This window comes from Pan paniscus, chromosome 12 (assembly GCF_029289425.2).
Source record: "Pan paniscus chromosome 12, NHGRI_mPanPan1-v2.0_pri, whole genome shotgun sequence".
Classification (NCBI taxonomy): Eukaryota; Metazoa; Chordata; class Mammalia; order Primates; family Hominidae; genus Pan; species Pan paniscus.
Window position 1 is genome coordinate 123286688 of NC_073261.2, and position 21917 is coordinate 123308604.

Below are 21917 nucleotides of genomic sequence, written 5' to 3' on the forward strand. Positions count from 1 at the left end.
GTGAGTGTCTTAGCTTGGGCTGCCATAAAAAGCGCCACACGCTGGGCGGCGTCAACATGAAAATGTGTTCCTGGGGCGGGAAGTCCAGGATCAAGGTGTTGGCTGATTCATTTCCTGGTGAGGGCTCTCTTACTGATGTGTAGACAGCTGCCTTCTCACTGTGTCCTCACGTGATGGAGAGAGACAGAGGAAGCCTGCCCTCCAGGTCTCTTCTTATAAAGGCATGAATCCCATTGCGAGGTCCCCACCCTCATGACCTCCTCTAACCCTAATCACCTCCCAAAGGCTCCATTTCAAGTACAGACAGTCCCTGACTTATGGCCTCTCGACTTTACAATGGCATAGAAACACTATGCATTCGTAGAAATTGCATTTCGAGTCCCATACAACCATTCTACCTTTCACTTTCAGTGTGATATCCAATACGTTACATGAGATATTCAGCACTTTCTTATAAAGTATGTCTTGTGTTAGATGATTTTCCCAGCTGTAGGCTGATGTGAGTGTTGTCAGCCTGTTTAAGGTAGGTTAGGCTGGCTCTGACGATGAGTGGGTTAGGTGCACCCACTGCATTTTCAGCTCATGGTATTTTAAACTTACGACGGATGTGAGGACATAGCCCCCGTGTACATTGACGAACCTCTGCAGCATCACACCATGTGGGGGGCTAGGACTTCCACACATGAATCTGGGGAGGGGGGCACAATTCAGTCCATAACAGTGAGACAACAACAGTGTTGTCAGGCATTGCCGGATGACAGTGTAAAAAATACTCTAGTGACTACAGGCCGGAAAAGAGTTCCTGCGTCATGAAGAACGTGTATCACAGCTCTTAGCTACCAGCCTGGGTATCTCAAATGTTTATGTTAACATTTGGTACTTCTCTTTCTCTTAGTGTCGTGTGGGAGCCAATGGGAGATGGGAAGAAAATCATTTCCTTGGCTGATAACCATATCCTGCTGTGGGATTTACAGGAAAGCTCGAGCCAGGCTGTGGTAAGTAAAAGGAACAACACAGCGTTTGTTTCTGTATTTTTAAACCAAACCCTGCATGTTCTCACTCATAGGTGGGAATTGAACAATGAGATCACTTGGACACAGGGTGGGGAACATCACACACCGGGGCCTGTCGTGGGGTGGGGGGAGTGGGAGGGATAGCATTAGGAGACATACCTAATGTAAATGACTAGTTAATGGGTGCAGCACACCAACACGGCACATGTATACATATGTAACAAATCTGCACGTTGTGCACATGCACCCTAGAACTTAAAGTGTAATGAAAAAAATAAAAAAATTAATAAATGGGACCTTTGGGCTAAATTCAGAATGTAATTCTTGATTCACAACAGTTTAGAATTTTGACCTTAGTTAATGAACAGACTGAATCATCAATCAAAGAACTGACTGATGGGGTCTTTCAGGTGAAAGCCGTTCAGATGTCACTCAGGGCTTGTGAGATATGACACGGAACCCAGTGGTTTGCAAAACATGTGCGTTTTGCTGCACTTTGAGCAAAGGAGGGAGTGGGATGCCCAGGAGTATTTTCTACCGTTTCAAGCGTGCTGTCCTTTTGACGAATGGATTCTTAAAGTGTATTTGGGTAAAATCATAGTTTTAAGTAGGAGCAGTTATAACATTTTAATTTCATAGTGGTGCCTAGCTCTTGTAATGTATTTGCATGAGTTATGAAAATAACTTTTAGCGCTTTCTTTGGGTTGAGTTTTGCTTTTAAATATGCATCGTTTGAATACTTTGTCTCTCACAGAGTAAATATTAATATATATTTTTCATATTTGATTTCTTAAAATTTTCTCCTTTAAAATGTGGTTTTGACATGCATTCATAATTTCATTGCGTTTGTTTATGTTAAAGTAACCACTTTAGAAAAGAGAAAAGGGAAGAACTTTGAACTGATAGCACTTACAATGTCATTTATACCTTGGGGGCTGCGTTGCCGGCACACAGTCAAAGCGATCGCACAAACATCCATTGGATAGATTTCTGCAGTGATGGCCTCATCTTATATTTATTTGTTCCTACCATGTTTTTTTAGCTCTTCTCCCTCATGGTGCCTTAGAATATTAATAAGTGCTTTCCTCAGCCCTCTAGGCTGACGAGGTGGTATGAATAATGATGCATCATTATTAGTAAGTGGCACAGAAGTAAGACTTAAAAATATTAAGTTTCCTGTTAAAGCTTTAAACCTCTGAATGGACAAAAGGGAGTCTCACAGCCTTCACCGTGGAATTGAGTGTTGGGCGTTCACCCAGAGCATCAATGGTGTTTAAGGAAGAGAATTATTATTTTCATGAAAAACTTTAAATATAAGGCATATCTTCATATCTTGGAGTAGAGTGCAAATTTCACACAAACTTTTAAGATAAAACAGGAAACGAATGACATTTCATGCCTGAGGTTGACCCCTGTGGACCACACCTGCAGGCTGGGGATATATGTTCATAATCTCCCACCTTCCGGGAGATTTGGCAGAGTCCTGGTCATGGTGGAAGGCGATGCCTTCCTTGTCCCTTCCCTCCCTGTGTTTTCGCGGGGCATTCCTACATAACTATAAACCTCCAGGAAGAAGGAGGGAAATACTTTCCTATTAAAATGCCAGGCTCACGGTAGGCTTTGGGCGAGACACTTGGGCAGAGGGCTCCATTCCTGGTATAGACACTTGGGCAGAGGGCCCAGCTCCTGGTGTGGGAAGAGCTGGGTGGAGCCTTCTGCACACCTACTGTGCTCGCTGCCTCAGGGAGGATGCCGGGGAGAAAGGAGACCCCACACGTTAGGATGCGGCAGGTGGAGACCTATTCTGTAATCAAACTGTGAACACATCTTCAGAGCCTCGGTCATCTCAAATGGATTTCATGGTAGGGTGATTAATCTGTAACTTATTTTCTGCAGAGATCAATTTAGTTTTCTCTCCCCCTTTTTTATCCACTGTCAGCAGTTCTGTCAATATCACTTTGTGACCCTCCACTATGGTATTTAATACAGAAACCTTCCTATCGATTTGAGCCATCTTCACACCCAGCTTCTCAATGTCTTTTTATTGTTTGAGGATATTGCCTTCTGTGGTGAATCTAATCTCATGCTCACTGCATCATTACCTTTTGCAATTAAATTGGAAATTCCGTGCCATTTATAATCATTAGCAGAACTCAGGGGAGGTCTGGAGTGGAAGGTTCCGTGGGGGCCACAGACCCCGATGAGGGTAGAGGGATGGCCGTCCTGTGTCTGTGCGTGCTCATTCATCTTCGCCTTTCCCAGCTTTCACTCGCCACGAAATAAATAGCTTCTGTCAAGGAGCCGACAGTGGCGGAGCGAGAAGGAAGCTTGCGTGAGGATTCGCTCCACCTCTGCCTTCTGTTCACGCAGGAGAGCAGGAGCTCCTTGAAGGTGGCCATCTAGAGAGAGCCATCTGCTTGGCGTGACACACATGGCACCTCTTTGAAGGAAGGGAGTGTGCTTCAGGAACACAGTGTTTCTATTGGGAAGTTTCTAATCAGAGGTTTAAAATGTACCACAGGAGGATCAGATAAACAAACATAAGCTGGGGGGCACTCCTAGCGACAGCAGCATGGTCCTTGCAGCCAACGCCATGTCCAGCGTGCCTGTCATGCAAATAGCGTTTGTGTTTTGGGGACCAAGAGAGCAGTGGGCAGAAGCCGAGCTTAATCTCAGAGCTCGTGGGGAGGGGCTGGGAACTTTGCGGGCGGTCGGTGGGTTCTATGGCTCCTTGCCAGCGCACCTTGGAAAGCCTGTTCTGTTTTCATCTTTCTTGTTCTCCAAACTGGAAGAGACGTGGTACAGAGGAAAGAAAGAGGCTTGTTTTGTTAGTATTAAAGTGGAGAACTTCATGCGTGGAACCTGACTGCTGGTTCCAGCAGCGACCCTCCTGTTCACTGCGGCGTGCCCATAGGTGGATTCATTTGCCCTTTTATTTCTGATATTTTATTAAAATTTTATTTACTTATTTTTAAACTTTCGTTTTAGGTTCAGGGGTGCATGTGCAGGTTTGCGATGTAGGTAAATTGCATGTCACAGGGGTTTGGTGTACAGATGATTTCATGAGCCAGGTAATAAGCACAGTACCCATGGGGAGTTTACAGTCCTGTCTCCTCCCATCCTCCACCCAAACTATGCATGTTCTCACTTAGTAGTGGGAGCTAGGCCAGGGGCGGTGGCTCACGCCTGTAATCCCAGCACTTTGGGAGGTTGAGGCGGGTGGATCACCTTACATCAGGAGTTCGAGGCCAGCCTGGCCAACGTGGTGAAACCCCGTCTCTACTAAAAATAAAAATAAAAATAAAAATAAATTAGCCAGGCGTGGTGGCACATGCCTGTAATCTCATCTACTCAGGAGGCTAGGGCAGGGAGACTTGCTTGAACCTGGGGGGTGGAGGTTGCAGTGAGCCAAGATCACGCCACTGCACTCCAGCCTGGTGACAGAGCGAGACTCCGTCTCAAAAAAAAAAAAAAAAAAAGAAGTGGGAGGTAAACAGTGAGAAGACCTGGACATGGAGAATGGGACAGCAGCACCGGGACCTCCTCGACTCGCCTGCGGATGTTGCTTTCTTGTCTAGAAACCAAGCGTGCTCATCCCTGCATGTGGCTGTGACTGTCGTGGGGGTGTTCAGGGACAGCTCCTTGTCCCAATGTCTGTCCCTTGTCCTCTGTGGCAACACAGACCAGGACAGGCCTCACTCCCCAGCCTCTCTGCAGCCTGGTGTGGCCGTGGGACTGAGTTCTGGAAAAACAGATGTGGGTGGGACAGATGCGTTCACCCTGAATGAGGAGTTGTTCCCTTCGCATTTTAAGTCTCTGCTCCTGAAACGTGGAGGTGGCTGGCAATGCTCTTTCCTATTCTGTCACTTTTCTTTTCCTCTTTTTAGTAGGGTCTTTTTCAGAGCAAAAGTTTATCTCTTTTTTTTTTTCTTTTAGAACAGTTTTAAGTTCACGGCAAAATTGAGTGGATGATACAGAGATTTCCCACAGCCTCCCCCACTCTCAGCATATCCCCTGCTGGCGTGGGACCTTTGTTATCACTGATTAACCCACACGGGCACATCACCGTCACCCAGAGCCCCTCGTTGACATTAGGGCTCCCTCTTGGTGCTGGATGTTCTGTGGGTTTGGACAAATGTGTCCTGACACCTGTTCTCTACCGTGATGTCACACAGAATTGTTTCACGGCCCTAAAAATCCTCTGTGCCCCAACGATGATTCTTTCCTCATGCTCTCTCTCCAAGCCCCTGGCAAGCCCGATCTTTTCACCATTGCCATTGTTTTGCTTTTTCCAGGATGTCACAGAGTTGGATCCATACAGTATGGATGGTTTTTAGATTGGTTTCTGTCCCTTAGTAATAAGCAGTCAAGGTTTCTCCAGGTCTTTTCATGGCTTGAAAGCACATTTCTTTTTATCACTGAGTAATGTTCCATTGTCTGGAAGGTTCTCCATGTCGATGAAGTTCAGTTTGTTGGTCTTTCCTTTTATGCATTGTCCCTTGTCCCAGGGCTGAGAGCTGAGATGACTTGGATGCTGAAGATCGTCTCCTGCTTTCTCCTCAGGGGGCTGATCGCTGTGCGTTTGACAGTGACGTCAGGGTCCACTTTGGTTAAGATGCACAAGGTGCCTGGGCCTCCTTCCACGCACCCTCGCCATGCGGGGGACACGGAGTCCGGGCTTCCCTGTTGTAGGGGGCAGCGAGGACATGGTTTTTTCTGGGCTGCTTGTCTGGAGTACGTGGTTTCTGTCTAGAGGTTTTGTGTCCTACTTGGCTGCCCCTTTTTGAAAATGTGGCTTTCAGTGGGCTCTTCTGGGGCCTTATTTGGTGGTGTTTCCTGGCTTCCAGCTTCTTCAGCTCCAGGTCTGGGGTGAATGAGGCAGAAGGAGACCCCAGGGAGCCCCACTGCATGTCTCCTTATGTGCCGCATGGGCCTGCCCTCTCTCTCCAACTTTCAAATCACCCTCTGTTGTATGTGCAGTGTCCAGGCTTTCGTTGTGCTTAGTGAGAGAAACACGGAACGGGTGTACACCCTGCCTTCCCACCAGCAGGCGTCCCGGAAAAGATGGTGCTGGTCAGCCACCTCCACTATTGTTCCCGCTTCTGGAGACCTTGATAATATGAGAGCTCTTCCCTTGTCCTATTAGAGGGAAGAATCTGAACATTCTGAATGAGCGTGCACGGACCCTGTGTGTGCCATCATTCCCAGGCTGGAGGCCTTGTGGGGAAGAGGAACACTGGAGTCGGGGAGCAGGGATGGCCCCAGACACCTGCACCTGCCACGGGCCTCACTCACAGAAGGAGGACCCGCCACGAGCCTCACTCAAGGAAGGACCCGCCACGAGCCTCACGCATGGACAAAGGACCCGCCGAATGTTTCCTGGGGGAATTGGGGTTGAGTTATGACTGCAAGAAGTCAGCCATACGCCAAGCATACCAGAATGCCATGGCCAAATTCATTCAACAGACACTCAGTGAGCTCACTTTGGAGAGGGTAATAAGGACTTTTCCCAAAAAATGGTCATTTCTCACTATTTTTAAGTAGTCCTTTTAATCAAAGACACAGACCTCGTCGTCATATAATTGGGCCCCCTCCCAACTGACAGATGAGAAGAGGAAAGCTAACGGAAGCAGAGGAAGTTTCTGAAGGTGACGTGATCTGACTGCCAGATCTGGGGCTGCGGGTCAGGTCTGATGCCCTGTGAGTGAGTCACACCCGGGCACAGAGGTGCTCACGGCGGCATCTGCCTGCCCAGACCTCTCCTGTCCTCCTTCAGGTCTGTGAGGTTCTCAGATAACTTGCTCTTATTTGAGTATCTTGAATGATCAATAGCATTTTGTCCTATGAGCATGAATTTGATTTTTGGAAAAAGTTAATTGGAACAAAATCTGGTAAATAAAATAGGTCAGCAAGCTTTGCAAAAGCTGATTAGTGGAAAACGGGTTAAAACCACATGAAAACTGATTTCCTTGTAAGACTCATAAAAAGACATTCTGAAATATTTTGAGCAGAGACTGCATCATTAAAATAAATGTCAGCTTTATAGCCAGGGGTTTCAGACAATGGCCAGTGAAATTTATGTTTTGGATATTTGTTTTGAAAAAGCCATTATCTTTAAGAAAATATGTAGTCAGTGATTTACTAAGTTGCATATTTTAATATCATAGTATAATTTACCAAGTTGCATAGTTTTAATATCATAAAACTACATGTATAGTTTGATTTTGTAAATATTGGAGCTCACTAGCATTTTCTTATTAGTCTTCCACTCAGATTTTGAATAAAAGTCATTAAAAAACAAAAGTGGCTAGGTGCTGGTATCTAGCAACTGAGCGTCTTTTTCCCAAGCTCTTAAAAGACTTCTTTCTGGTAATACAAAACAAATAATATATTTTTAGAACCAGGCGTCTTTAAGAAAGAGGAGCTGCTCACCCTGGGGAGCTTCGGCACAGGCTCCCCATCAGCACCCTGTTCTGAGTGCCTGCCATGTCCAAGGGCCACCTGAACTGTGACATGCTGCTGGAGCTTTGGTGGCCGACACAGAGCCTCTGCCTTTTGTAATGTGCCATGCGGTTATAGGGCCTGCAGTATCTAGATGATGCATTTAATGTAAGACTTCAAGTTTTGCTGGAATAGCTGGGACAGGCATGGGTCAGTGGGAAGGTGCACAGAGTACAGGACGACCTGAGCCGGGGCGGCGGGGGAGGCCCGGAGGCAGTGAGTCCTCCTGCAGCTGGGGCGGCAGTGCAGCCTGCAAAACCAGGTCTCCTTCCTGCCACTCCTTAACAGTGTGACCTGAGACATGTTCCTTGGCCTGACCAAGCGTCCATTTAACAGTGGAATTACAGGTTACAGGAGAGCAGCGTTCCTCACAGCAAGCTCTTAGTGTGTGCCTGTCAGGTAGATGGACGGCGGGTGGGTGGACGCGTGGATGGGTGCGTGGGTACATGGATGCGGATGGAGCAGCTGTAATACATGATCTCCAACACTGGGCCGTGGGTGAAGGTTACCCAATAGGAGGGTCACCAAGAAGACCCTCGTGCAGAGGCAAGACAGAACTTGAGGTCCCAGAAAGCAGTCTGTGTCTCCTTCATAATTAAATGACTTTCCCCAAAGCCAGCGAGTGATCATTACAGTTCAGACATGAGGGATCCGGCGTGCTTTCATGACGCGCTGCTCCCAGTGTTTTCTGCCCTCATTATTCTTTTTGAAAGGTCTTTTTCCCTCTCCCAAGAATTGCCTCTAATTAGACCCACCTCTCCAACAGATCACTAATGTCTAATTGGGGTTGCAGAAAGATTTCTTATAGTCTATCTTGGTAAAAAAAAAAAAAAAAAATTCTGATCTCTACTCATGGTCTTTCCAATTTCGAGTGTGTAAAACTGAGGTCACATCTGCATTTTGGGGTTTAAGACACACAGTTTTTCTCCAGAAACAGAGCTTAGATTTTTGTGTAGCAAAGGAGGAGTGAAAAGACCCTTTTAGTTCTATTCTTCCTACAAATAGAATCCTTTTAGAAATAAACTAAAAATAAGTTTAAAACGGCACATCGTGTCACCTAGTGGGGACAGCCGATGCCCTGTGTACATTTTCTGATACAGGAAGGCTCTACTCTTCCAGGAGGCCACAATGCAGACTCTCATGGGGCCAGCTCTGTGCACCTCAGACTTCGTCTCCCCAGGGGATGGTACCCTTGATAGTGTGTGGGAGCCTGCAGCCCACTGGGGGCTCTGTGTCCCATTCAAGCTGGGTGTGCACAGCCTCCCTCAGGGCTAAGGGCCCACCTGCCATGTGACCCTGGCAGGACACACCTCCACCCTTTCTCTGTCCCCTGGTGCTACCAGCTCCTGCCATCTGGAAACGAGCCCTGGCAGCGAGGTATCCCACCACAAGAGCCTGGGTGTCCCGCCAGGAGAGCCCAAGTGTGCCACCAGGAGAGCCCCAGCCCTCCCAAGATCCTCTTCCTTTTCTTTTTCTTCTGCGTCCTGAAGGTGGCGCTGGGCCTCAGGGACTCCAGCAGATTTCATTTCCGTCGCCTCCATCAGACCAGAAGGCAGCGTCAGTGTTCGCCCCACATAAAGACCACTCAGAGCTCTTCTGAATGTTCCAAGGTGCTGTTTTTTGAGTCATAGTAAGGATGAAGAAAAACGTGTTTAAGATGCCTGCCACGTGCTAGGCACTGTCTGGACATTTGACCTGTATTATCTCCTTTAATCCTTATAACCCTGCAGCGTGGGTCCTTTAATATCGTCATGTGTGTGAGTTATAGGAGCTGGAGCCAAGCCTCAAAGAGACTAAGTAACCTGCCGATGATGGCTTACTCGGAAGCAGAGCTGGGGTTCAAGCTCGGGGCATTCACGTTCAAAGCTGGGACTGGAATTCCCAACCAGAGATAGGGAAGGGAAGTTTCCATAGGTGTCATCGGCATTCTCAAATGGGCACTAGAGGTGCAGCAGTTAGGTTGTATTTGGCTGCAGGACACAGGGAATGACTTAAACAAAGAGGAATCTTTATTATCTGCTATAACAAGAAGCTTGGAAATAAAGTGATTCAGTGTCTCCACAGCATGAAGGCCTCGGCTGCTTTGCATCTTTCCACTCTGCCATATCCACATGTGACTGCTTTCTGCCTTCATGACTGCAAGGCAGCTGCAGCAGTTCCAGCCATCACATGCAGACTCCCACAGTTCCAGTGCAGAGAAAGCAGATTTCTCTGCATCTCTGTTTGTAAGGAAGGCCTTTGTTAGAGGTGCCTCTGTCCAGTTGTCAGACATAATGGCAAGTCATGTCTAAACTAGTCATTGGCGAGAACAGTTTCCTCCTGCTCAGCTCAGAGCAGTGTCAGTCCCTGAGGATGGGATGGGAACGGGCTCAGGGTGGGATGGTCATGGCCGTTTTGTAAGCCAGCCCCTCCCGCCTGCCATGCAGCCCAGGGTGCACAACCTGGGACACGCCTGCACCGGGTGCTTCATGCGTCCTGCGCCCTAGACACCACAGCCTTGCTGTTTCTTCACCCTGCTGTTCTCTGTCCAAGGTGAGAGGGTGGTGCGTGCTTCACTCTGCTGGCCCTCCATTTTCCTTGGTATTGGTCAGCGTGCATGTGGTAGGGTCTGCTGTGAGTGCGGCCTGCAAGTAGTAGGGTCTGCTGGGAGCACAGTCCTACATGTAGTAGGGTCTGCTGTGAGCACAGCCTACACGTAGTAGGGTCTGCTGGGAGTGCGCCTGCATGTAGTAGGGTCTGCTATGAGCGCAGTGCTGTGTTCTCTGTAGTTTTCCTGTCCTCCAAATCAAGCCACCCTTGTCAGCTCTGTGGCTCTTGATGGCAGGAAATACAGCTTTTTGTCTCTCAAAATCTTCCGCTGAGACTCTTCTTAGATATGCTCCACATGAACTGCTAAAGACGATGCCAGGCACGTCATTTTGCTCGTTAGGAGGTGTATTCTTTTGTTCACATTCTGGCATTAGTAACATCTCCCTTGAAAGTTTTGTGGGCGCCTTTAATCATTCCTTTTGGACCAGGAAGCACTGAATATTCTTCTTTAATGTCGAAAAACAGATTACTGCATGCATCGCACCCTGTGGAGTTCTTGCTGAGTTTTGTCTCCGTGTCCCCAGGAAACCAAAAATTGTGATTGATTAACCTTACAACTTACACTGTACTGTCTGCCCTGAGTAGACCCTCAGAAATTGATGGTGAAATATCTTTCAGGCTTTTATTAAAATTTACCTTCTAGGCTTCTCTGCACCTGTGAGTGTGAAGTTTTCAGGGCCTGGGAGTACAGGCGTTAGCATGACCAATGGAGTGGAGTCAGGTGACAGATCCTGTTTCTGCCTCCAGCTGGCTGTGGCCACAGGCAGCTCACCCACTCTCCCTGGGTTCTAGTTTTCCCAGCTGTGGAGTAAGGGGGGGCCACAGCCCGCCTCTGAGCTGCTGAGATCCATCAGGGTCTCCCCTTATCTGGGGGCATCTCCCTGTCACCTCTGGTCAGTGCCTCGTGTTAGTTGTCTGTTGCTGGAACAGATGACCTTGAAGTGCTCAGCACGGCCCACGTGTGTGACCTCAGCTTTTGTGTGGATAACCTGGAATCCAAGCACACCTCAGCTGGGTCCTCTGCTTGAAACCTCCCTCGCACGAGGCTGTGGTCTCAGGGTCAGTGGGGCTGGGCTTGCTGCTGGTCGGATGTCGCTCCTTCTGGGCCGCTGGACTGAGGGCCTGGATTCCTCCAGCTGTTGGCCAGAGGCCACCCTCAGCTGCCGGCCGTGTGGCCCCACAGTGTGGAGCTTGCCTCATCCCAGCCAGCGAGACGAAGCCCAGATCTCTTCTCATCTAATCCGCTGAGGGACCCCGCCCTGCTGTGCTGGTTAGAGGCCAGCCGCTCTGGGGCAGGGACTCCATAGGCAACCAAGTCCGAGGGCCATCCCAGATGCTGCTGACCATGGGCCTCTTCTGCCTCCAGCTTCCCTGGTTTTCAGCCTCCTCATGTCACAGCTTCACCTCTGCCAGCTCTGCTTTTTTTATCTACCCTCCAGCTGGAGGAGGCGCCCCGAGTGCGGGCTCTCCTGTCCGACTCAGTGCTGTGCTGTCCCGGCCTCCTGGCCTGGTCTGTTTTGTCGCTGACTACCGGCACGTGGTTCCCCTTCAATCAGGTGTATTTACGTTACGTATCTCTCTGCCTTGGTGAGGCTTTTGTTTTTGCCAGGAATGGCTCACTCCTGTGTTTCACTGATTTAGGTTCTGTTCAGTCTGTAACGCCCATCGCAGTTCCTAAGCCTCATGAAAGCTTTCCCTAGTTACTCTAACCTGGATGAGTTCTACTTTATTTGAAATCCCTCTCAACGTACGTTATTATCATTTACCCTGGCTTTGTCACTTGTTAGCTAGCTTTTAAAACATTGTACAATTATTTAATTGCTCCAAGCCTCAGTTTTCTCATCTGTCAAATGGTGATATTCACATCTACATCATGTGACTTGTGATAATTTCACTAGGAAATGAGCATAAATGCTCAGCACAGGGCCTGGCATTGAGTAACTGATAACGAGTTGTGTTTGTTGAGTGATTTCTTTTCGTTGCACACATTTACCTCGGCAGCCAGACACCGAGTGTGAGAACAAAAACCACGTCTGCCATCTTGGCTCTTGGCACAGCTGAGGAGCTTGCTCAATAAATACTTGTTGATCAGCTGCAAGCCTAATTGGTAGTTGGTTGATGGCTTAATTAATTAACTTACTCTTTCAAAAATCTAGACGAGTCCTTAAGCTGAAGGCTAGGATGTGTTTTATCCCGTGGGTTTTGGACGCAAGTGGTGCTCCATTTTGCTGACTGAACTTCTGCAAGGAGCACTTACGGAGTTAGAAGTTGAAGTGCAAGAGCTTGGGATGGCAGAATAGCTCTGCTGGGGGCTCAGCTTGCATTGCTTGGCTCAAGATTTCGGGCCTTCCCCTTCTGGAATGGCCCTGTGGTGTTTCGCACACACGAGTCATCAAGAACTTGTCCAGGCCACTCTGCCAAATTTGCATTACCTTCTAAAGGTGTGACCTTGCGTTTCTGACTTCTAAAGAGTTTCATAATCAACCAATAAAGTTAGTAGAAAGTTAACTGGAGCACAGTATCGATTAGTTAGAAACAATATCCAGCCTTTTCATTATATCTGCTAGTTGGTCTTTTTTACTGTATTCATTGTCATCAATGGATAATCATTAACCTGATAAGTAGGTCTTCAGAAATAGTACCTGTAAAAAATTTCACTTGACTTTTTTCTGTTTACCTAAAGGGAATACTACAAAGGTATTTCTTCATTCATATTGTCCATGTGGAAGTTAAGACATTGAACTTAGGCCGGGTGCGGTGGCTCACGCCTGTAATCCCAGCACTTTGGGAGGCCGAGGCGGACGGATCACAAGGTCAGAAGATCGAGACCATCCTGACTAACATGGTGAAACCCCATCTCTACTAAAAATACAAAAAATTAGCCAGGCATGGTGGCGGGCGCCTGTAGTCCCAGCTACTTGGGAAGCTGAGGCAGGAGAATGGCGTGAGCCCGGGAATTGGAGCTTGCAGTGAGCCGAGATTGCGCCACTGCACTCCAGCCTGGGTGGCAGAGTGAGACTCCGTCTCAAAAAATAAATAAATAAATAATAAAAAATAAAACAAAAAGACATTGAACCTAACTAACTGTAAGTTGCCAAAGTTAAAGCCAAAAATTAGCTCACCCTGTGTTTCTGAAATAATGTGTACACTCGAATCATTGCTAGTTTTTGACGTAATGTTGCTACCAATTCTTCTCTTTAGGAAACTGTATTCCATCATTGCTGTTGGCAACATTTATTTTGACCTACTCCCCAGCTGGCTTTTACTAAAGGTTTTCTTGTGGCTTAGCGTTTAGGGTCGTGAATTTTCCAGCTCTGTTTTCTTCCTCGGTAGCTTTGCAAGGGGGACCCTCTCCTTGGCTCCTGTGTGTCACCCTGCACACTATATGGTTCCTTGGAGCTTGCTGTGGGAGCCACGCCCTCCCTCCCTGCAGTGCCTGTGCCCCCGCTCTGTGTCTGGGTCCATGCTGAGTGTATCTGGGAGCCCGCCTCCTGCACCAGCTGGAAAAGCTGCACCCTTGCCGCAAAGGTAATGAGAAGGAAGAGATGCTGTAAAATCTGATGGAGTGAAATAGGAAGGTGGGAGGTGCCTCTGATTTTATGCGCAGAGCACTCCCCTCTTTTGTTAACATCCCCCCTCCACCGTGGTTGATTGTTCCTGGCGAGTGCCTGGCCCGGCTGTGCCAGTCTACCTCCTTCTCTAGGAATTTGGGGTGAGGTCTAAGGGTTGGCTCATCTTTGGGTGCCTGGTCAGGGGGATGTCAGGCCCTGGTGTTCCCGGTGCCTTTGCCTCCCGCCCTGTGCACATACGGGAGCCAGGCCGGAGTGAGAGAAAGAAACGGAGCAGGTGTGGAGAGAGGGGCCCAGCTCAGGGTGGGAGCACGTGCCTGGGGCTCGGCAGCCCCAAAGCCCAATGTAGTTCCCACCTCTTGGTCCCGAGACACCTCAGGCTCCTCAGGTTCAATTTCCCTTTGCTAGCGCTAGTTCGAGTCCAGCGTCCGAGCTGCTGCACATGCTGCCGTCACCATGCGGAGTGCCCAGGCCCTGCCACCTCCCTGCCCATAGCCCAGACCTGCCCAGCCTTTCTGGTTCGGTCACTCTGTCCTGCTGACAGCTGGCCTGGACCCTGGCTGTCCTCAACAAGTTCAGTGCTTGGTTCCAGCCCTGTCCCCACTGTTCTGCCTGGTGCTGTGTCGGCTGCCTTGGTGAGCCTACCAGACTCACCGCGGATGCCTTGGCCTGGTGTTCATGACTCAAGCTTAATCCTGCCATGCTCACACATGCTTGCGTGTTCTGGTGTCTGCCCCTGCCCCCCTCCCTGCCCCGCCCCTGTGTCCACCTTTCAGTTCTGCACAGGCTTCCCGAGGCCCCACACGTGGCGGCTGCTCCCGCCTCCTCCTCTGTGTGCTCCTGGCGTTTTCCTGCTTGGTCCGTGTGTGGGACGCATGCCTGCCAAGTGTCCCCACACAGCAGGAATGCAATTAACATTTCCTGCACGGAGCAGAAATAGCCCTTCAGCTTACTGTGGAGAGAGGATCAGTAAGTCACCCTTGGCACATACGACAGTAGAGCGGATAGTTTACCAGGGATATCGTAAAACAAAAGCCCCGCGCTTTTCCTAAGGAGACATCCTTTGACTTCCTGAAAGTCACTTGGTTGTGGGGATGAAAGTGGTGGGCCAGGCTGGGCAGGGACCTGGGCACAGGGGAGCTGGGCCGGGGGCACACAGGAGGCTCTCCATAAACAAAAGAAGGAGCCCATCGGCAGCCATCCGCTTGGGGCTGGGAGGGAGCAGACAGGTCCACTCCTCGGCAACACCCAGCCTGCCGGTGCCCCTGTCCAAGCGATTCCTAGAGAGCTCCTCTGACCATCACCATGGCTATTCTTCTCCTGGCTCTCAGTGAGGCCCCAGGTGCCACCCCAGCCCTAACCCCCTTGCCTGTACCCAGATGTGGACACATACTCTCCCCATGCATGCCCAGATGCAGACACACCCATCACCTCTGCCTAGATGTGGACACACCCCCCAATGCGTGCCCAGATGTGGACACCCCCCCATGTGTGCCCAGATGCAGACACACCCCCCATTCCTGCCCAGATGCAGACACACCCATGTCACCTCTGCCCAGATGCAGACACACCCTGTCACCTCTGCCCAGATGTGGACACACCCCCCATGCGTGCCCAGATGCAGACACACCCCTGTCACCTCTGCCCAGATGTGGACACACCCCTCCCCATGCGTGCCCAGATGCAGACACACCCATGTCACCTCTGCCCAGATGTGGACACAGCCCTGTTACCTCTGTCCAGATGTGGACACGCCCCCCCCATAGCTGCTCAGATGCAGACACAACCTCCTGGCTTCTGCCCAGATATGGAGTCACGGGTACCCTGTCCCCCCAGTGGGTCTCTTGTGTCCCCACCTTCTCTTGACCTCTTCTCACCACCACAAGGTGTTGCAGGAAGTCAGGGACTGCGAACAGAGGGACCTGCTGAAGCCGTGACAGAAGAACATAAATTGTGAAGATTTCATGGACATTTATCACTTCCCCAATCAATGCTCTTATAATTTCCTATGCCTGTCTTTACTTTAATCTCTTAATCCCGTCATCTTCATAAGCTGAGGATGTATGTCGCCTCAGGACCCTGCGATGATTGCATTAACTGCACAAATTGTTCGTAAAGCATGTGTGTTTGAACAATATGAAATCTGGGCACCTTAAGAACAGGATAACAGCAATTTTCAGGGAACAAGGGAGAATCGTAAAGTCTGGCTGCCTGGGAGCCGGGTGGAACAGAGCCATATTTCTCTTATTACCAAAACGGATAAGATAAATATTGCTGAATTCTTTCCCCAGTAAGGAATATTAATAATTAACAGCCTGGGAAAAGAATGCATTCCCCGGGGGGCCTCTAAAATGGCCGCTCTGGGGGTGTCTGCCATATGCAGTTGCAGATGAGGGATGAAACACACCCTGGCCTCCTGCAGTGCCCCCAGGCTTGCTAGGATTAGGAAATTCCAGCCTGGCGAATTCTAGTCAGATGGGTTCTCTGCTCTTGAACCCTGTTAAGATGTTTATCAATGGCAATGCGAGCACAGTGGGACATGGAAGTTCATTAGTGGTTGTAGTTTCGCCCTGACCTTGTGATCTCGCCCTGACCTTCTGCCTTGTGATCTTCTGTTGCCCTTGAAGCATGTGATCTCTGTGACCCACACCCTATTCGTACACTCCCTCCCCTTTGAAAATTGCTAATAAAAACTTGCTGGTTTTACGGCTTACGGGGCATCATGGAACCTGCCGACATGTGATGTCTCCCCCGGACACCCAGCTTTAAAATTTCTCTCTTTTGTACTCTTTCCCTTTATTTCTCAGACCGACCGACACAGGGAAAATAGAAAAGAACCTACGTTGAATTATCGGGGGTGGGTTCCCCCAATAACAAGGCTCTGCAAGGATGGTGGCTTTCAGTTTCCAAAAACGTTTCCTAAGCATCAGAGCAGGCTTTCGGAGTGGGAGGTGAAGATGTGGCTCTTCCTGGACCCGAGGCCTCCTCTCCCTGACTGAGCGCAGTGTCTGCATCTCTCACTGATGACCGCCCTTCTCGGCTTCTGACCAGGACTGTTTTGAGTTCTCAGTCTCTCGCACAGCCCATTTTCATAGGACTGGGGGGACACCAGGTCTTGTAGCTCACGCCTCCCAGTGGCCACCCCTGAAGTTGGGAGGCCTCTTGCTGGGAGACACCAGGAGCATCTGCAGCCAGTGCGCTCTTTCCAGAAAGCCCTTTGCCTGTGACTTAGACGGTGCCCTATTTCTCACTGGGAACTGCCCGTCTTTCTGTTCTGAGTGGTGGTTTCCAGGCAGAGCCCCTGCCTGTCTATGCAGTGGGCACTCACTCTGTGGGGACCTCCAGGACTTGTTCACTCCGAGCCTGGGTACCCAACCTGCCCTGGCCAGCAAAGCCCCTCGGTAAATCTTGTGAGATGCTGAATAAACTCCAGCACCAGCTCGGTCATTGGGCCTCTCACGGCCTGTCTAGCAGCTCGTTTGGACCTGCCCTCGGCCTGGCCAGGCCCGCCTCACCAGCCACCTGCCTCAGGCTCCTCTCAGAGGGCTCTGAAGAGCACAGCTGGTTTGAAAGTTAACGGAATTAGTGGTGGGAACTGTGTCCCTCAGGAGGACTTGGGGGCAGGTGTGACAGAGGACCCTGGGGCAGACCTGGACGCTTCCTGCCTAACAGTCATCCTGTGCATTGAAATTCAACCCCCAAATTGAAATAACGATGCAGCCAACATGCTCAGCCTTTGTGCGTGAAATCCTAGGCGAGCAGAGAAACGAGCTGGGGATCTCGCAGGCTCACAACTGGGCCCCACCCTCTTTTAGGCAGGAGGAGGTTTTAGCCCTAACACCAGCCCCACAGGGCCTTGCTGAGGCCTTCATGGTCAGCTCGCTGGCTTGGGGTGGTCTGATTAAATGCCAGGCGAAGGCCGTGTGGGCCTCGAGATGGAGGGAGGGAAGAGGGTGTGCACTGGAGACAGCATCTGACCGAGTGAATGTGTTTGTCCCTTTGTTATTCCGGAACCGGTCAGGTGGACCTGACTTGTTTTGTCGCTTTCTTTGGGGAAAGCCAGATGTTTGAGTTGTTTTGTATTGTTTCCCTTCAAGTTCGAGTTGATTATCTCTAATCACATACTTGCAAGCAAACGCTCTTTAATAGAGGCCTATTAATATGCTTTCTATTTTTTGCTGTGCTCAGTTTTATAGATTTCCCCAAGTAAGGTTCATTTTTGCCATTTAAGGAAAGGAAACAAAGAGCTTCCTGATTATTCTCAGTAATTATTGTCAATAATATCCTTGAGTGTGGGATATCCTCTCGCGTTTCTGAACAGACTTCACATTCTTCTTCTTCTTTTCTTCTTCCTTTGGAAAACATCATGACACTCCCAGCTGGCCAGCTCAGCGTCCCTGGAAGGGAAGGGACAACTGAAGTTCACCTCAGGACGGTGGAGCCCACATCATAACTGCACCCAGGTGGCCACAGCGAACGACACCACCCTCCGTGGCTGGGACACCCGGAGCATGAGGTCAGTGAGCCCACCCGGCGCAGGCCCCACTTCCTTTCCTCCCTCACCGAGCAGAACCGGGATGATGGTGGAGCTGATGGTGAGCCACATGCCTTTGGGGGCGCATGGTTTGTCTTCATCTCGTTTTTGTAGGAAATCATAAATCTTCATCTTGTTTCTTCACCCCAAATTAAGCTAGCACATCCACTGCAATGGAACCGGTGCACCTCGGTGGCTGTTTAATGTTCCATATTGATATCTCTGCATTAGCAGGAGTTTATGATGAAAACTAGGGATTGGGGCTTTTGTAACACTGAGCGAGATGGGGACCACAGGGTGCCCGTGTCTGATGAGCCGCTGCAGGCTGACAGCTGCAGTCCCCAGGTTAAGTCTCTCCTGGGGTCGTCCTTGACCATAGCTGTGCCTTCTGGAGACACACCTATAGGGCAATCATATTTTGTCATTTAAGTAATTATACACAACAGCCAGCAGCTCTAATGGAACAAATAAGAGCGAGTTTTCCGTTCCAGTTGTGATTTTGATAGGCAAAGGAGTGATGGTAGCACGTCTGTTGCCGTGGCAACGGAAGCCCACACAAGCTTTTTTAAGATACAGTTTATCCCCTCAGCACACCATAATTTATCACCGAGCTGAAAAGACGGATGTCATACAATAACTCGTGTTGATTCCAGGGTGGGGACACAACTTTAGGTTTAGTTCCAAGGCCCCTCTGAAAACTCAGGGGCTAATAAAGAATCAATTGCCACTTCCTCCTTTGTGCACGTCCGTGCAGAGGGCTTGTTTGGTTTCCTAATCAGAAGCTGGAAACCACAGACTCAGCCCGTGATGAACGTCCTGCTGAAATCCATTTCTCCGTGTCCTGTGGTCATCGTGTCCTTTGTCTGCATGGTTTTTTGAAGGATGTGAAGAATTTCAGTATCTGAAAACAAGAAACTCAAAGACTGACGTTACAGACCAAACAAATAAGCAAACAAAAAGATGCCCGTGGCTTTGATGGGTGACATCTGGCAGTGGCCTCATTTTGCCCGTGTTGTGTCTGTGGTGAGGACGTGCCAGCGCAGCACAGAGGGTCCTGGCGCCTTCTCAATGACTGTCATTTCTCCTTTTGCAAGCAGCTTTGGTTTGCATGGAGCCAGGATGCCTTTGGTGCTTTTTTAGGTGGTATGATGCTTTTGTGTGACAGTTACTGGTGATGGAGCATGCAGTAACCTTTAGTTAATACGTCGTGCATGTGCGACTGACCATCTAGTTCCCCGGGAATTTGCCAAGTTTTTAATTTTCTACCTTTGCCTGTTTCCCTTGAAAGATTTAAAAGTTTAGGTATTATATTTTAGGGAAGAAATATTAAGATATTGCAAAGGTGCAGGATATAAAAACCAGAAGATTTAAAAGTGGTTTAGGGCCGGGAGTTCTAATGTGAGAGAAAAAGATGAAAGGAATTGAGTTCATCTACTTTGGAGAGCAGAGAACAATGATGGTCTTCAGATAAGGGAAGCAAATTACAAGGCACAGAAGTTTCCCATTGCTCTTCAGCCCCATTGAGGCCTGCGGTGAGGAAGGTAAATGATGCAGGAGTGATTTCAGTCCCGCCCACGGCAGTGCTGGGGAGGCCGTGCAGGTAGGAGCCGCTGGGCAGCGCCAGGCCATGGGTTCTTTGCTCTCCTGGGCGCAGCCTTTTGTTCCAAGCCACTGTCCAGCCTCACTGGATGACCTGCCCTCTGGGATTCATGACATCAGGGCCGTAGGCAGGATATTATGACTTCAGACCCTGCGAGGAGCAGCCAAGGACCATAGGATCCAGGGCAAAGTGAGATGTGTGAGTGCGTGTGTGCGTGTCTGCCCTCTCATGCATGGATGTGTGCATGTGTGTGTACATACATGTGTGGGCATGCACACAGATGCACGCGTGAGTGTGAGAACGCACGCACTGTGAACAGCCGTGTGACTCATTTCAAACAGTCCCCTTCTGCCACCCTGGAGCGAGTGGGTTGCACTGGCCACCAGCAGTGTTGGACCTGGAGCTGGTGTGGACAGTGGAATGGCAAGCCCAGCTGGCATGGTCCTTCCTGCTTTCATGGCCTTCCCCACTGCTCCTCCCTTTCTCTCTCTCTCTCTGTATATATCTATAGATAGATAGATAGCCGGCCCCTTCCTGCTTCCATGGCCTTCCCCACTGCTCCCCCCTTTCTCTTTCTCTCTGTATATATATAGTTCTATATATAGATAGATATTTTGTGTTGTATGTGTGTGTAAGTATATATATATAAAATTTCCCAACACTATATTCTACCTCAATTCCCTGTCTTTTTCTTTTCCTTCTTCACTGTGTCCCTCCAGAAATGTGTCAGGCATCCTGTCCAAATGTCTGGCTCAGTGTCCCCATGGCTGTTGCAGCCCCTCTGGCATGCTTTCATTCTCAAGATACCAAGTCACATTTTTGATGGCTACAAAGCAAAAATTCCTTCCACGGCTCGCCCAGAGGGTCACAGATACGCTTCTGGAGAGATGAGCGTGGTGCGACCACACAGGGTTGCTGGGATGGAGGAGCTGGCGCCAGCCTCTTCCTGCAGGGCAGGAACGCCGAGGGGATGAGAGCACCCTGGGCCGGGGGATTAGACAGGGTCCCGGGAAACCAGTGTGTGCCCGCAGCACGCAGTGGCTTTTCCTAATCCATTTACTATTTTCCTTTGCTGTTCTTCCTTCTCCCTCAGCCAGATCTACTGCATAGAGAATGCCCACGGACAGCTGGTGCGGGACCTTGACTTTAATCCCAATAAGCAATACTACTTGGCCAGCTGTGGAGACGACTGTAAGGTGAAGTTCTGGGACACCCGAAATGTCACCGAACCCGTGAAGACCCTGGAGGAGCACTCCCACTGGTAGGGCCGCTCCTGGCTGCTTCAGGGAGGAGGGGATTACGCAATTGATTTTGCTAATTACTTTACCATTGGGAAAGACACAAACCAGCTTAGTTTGTGCTGCTGTGAATCAATCAACCCAGTTTTATTTTTCCTAAAGAAACACTAATTCCAAATCTGAATGTTTGTGATTTATAAACGTAGGAAAAGAAGAAAAACATTAAATTCTGTTTTCTCTTGAAACAGTGCTGGTTCAAGTATGCAAAAATAAATGTGCACAGATGTTCACGCAACATTGTTTGTAATGCCAGAAACCTGGAAACCACCCAAATGTCCATCACTAGGGGACTGGTTAAGTAAATTAGGTGACATCCGTGCAGCGGAGATGATGCAGCTGTCGGGAGAATGTGAAGCATCTCTATGTGGCTGTGGGAAGATCTCTGAGGTCACTCATTCTCCCTAACATATTATTTGAACGTTTTTCATGTGCTGGGTACTTTTTGCTAAGTAAGTAAAAAGATGAAGTTGTACAATGGCATGTATAGCATGAATCCATTTTTATGCAAATAAAACGTGTGTGCACACACGGGTGTACACAAGTGTGAGTGACACAGGTATGTGGAGGAAATGTCTGAAAGAGTAAGAGCCAAAATCTCATCAGGAATCCTCCCCAAGTCAAAAAGGGGCATTCACTCCCTATGGCCTGCATCTCTGTATCGTTTGAATTACTTATCTGAAGCTGTATGTTAAAACCCCGGATTGGTAGTGCACACTTCTGATAAATTCAGTGACTTGCTGGAATTTCCTGTGGTCTGAGTGGCTGGGCCTCCCTGTGCCCCTGGCCATGCTGGGTGCACCTCCTAGCGTCAAG

At 49.2% G+C, this 21917-nt stretch overlaps 1 protein-coding gene across 8 annotated transcripts in view; it reads left to right on the plus strand.

The window, feature by feature from the left end:
* The window catches only part of EIPR1 (EARP complex and GARP complex interacting protein 1), a 176672-nt gene that overhangs the window by 150001 nt on the left and 4754 nt on the right, over positions 1–21917 (plus strand). For all 8 annotated transcript variants that reach the window (XM_003807408.3, XM_008959520.4, XM_034952528.2 and 5 more), the window contains 3 exons: positions 896–995; positions 18052–18188; positions 20900–21067. In XM_003807408.3, the coding sequence (XP_003807456.1) occupies positions 896–995; positions 18052–18188; positions 20900–21067 (405 nt within the window). The remainder of the gene's footprint in view (positions 1–895; positions 996–18051; positions 18189–20899; positions 21068–21917) is intronic.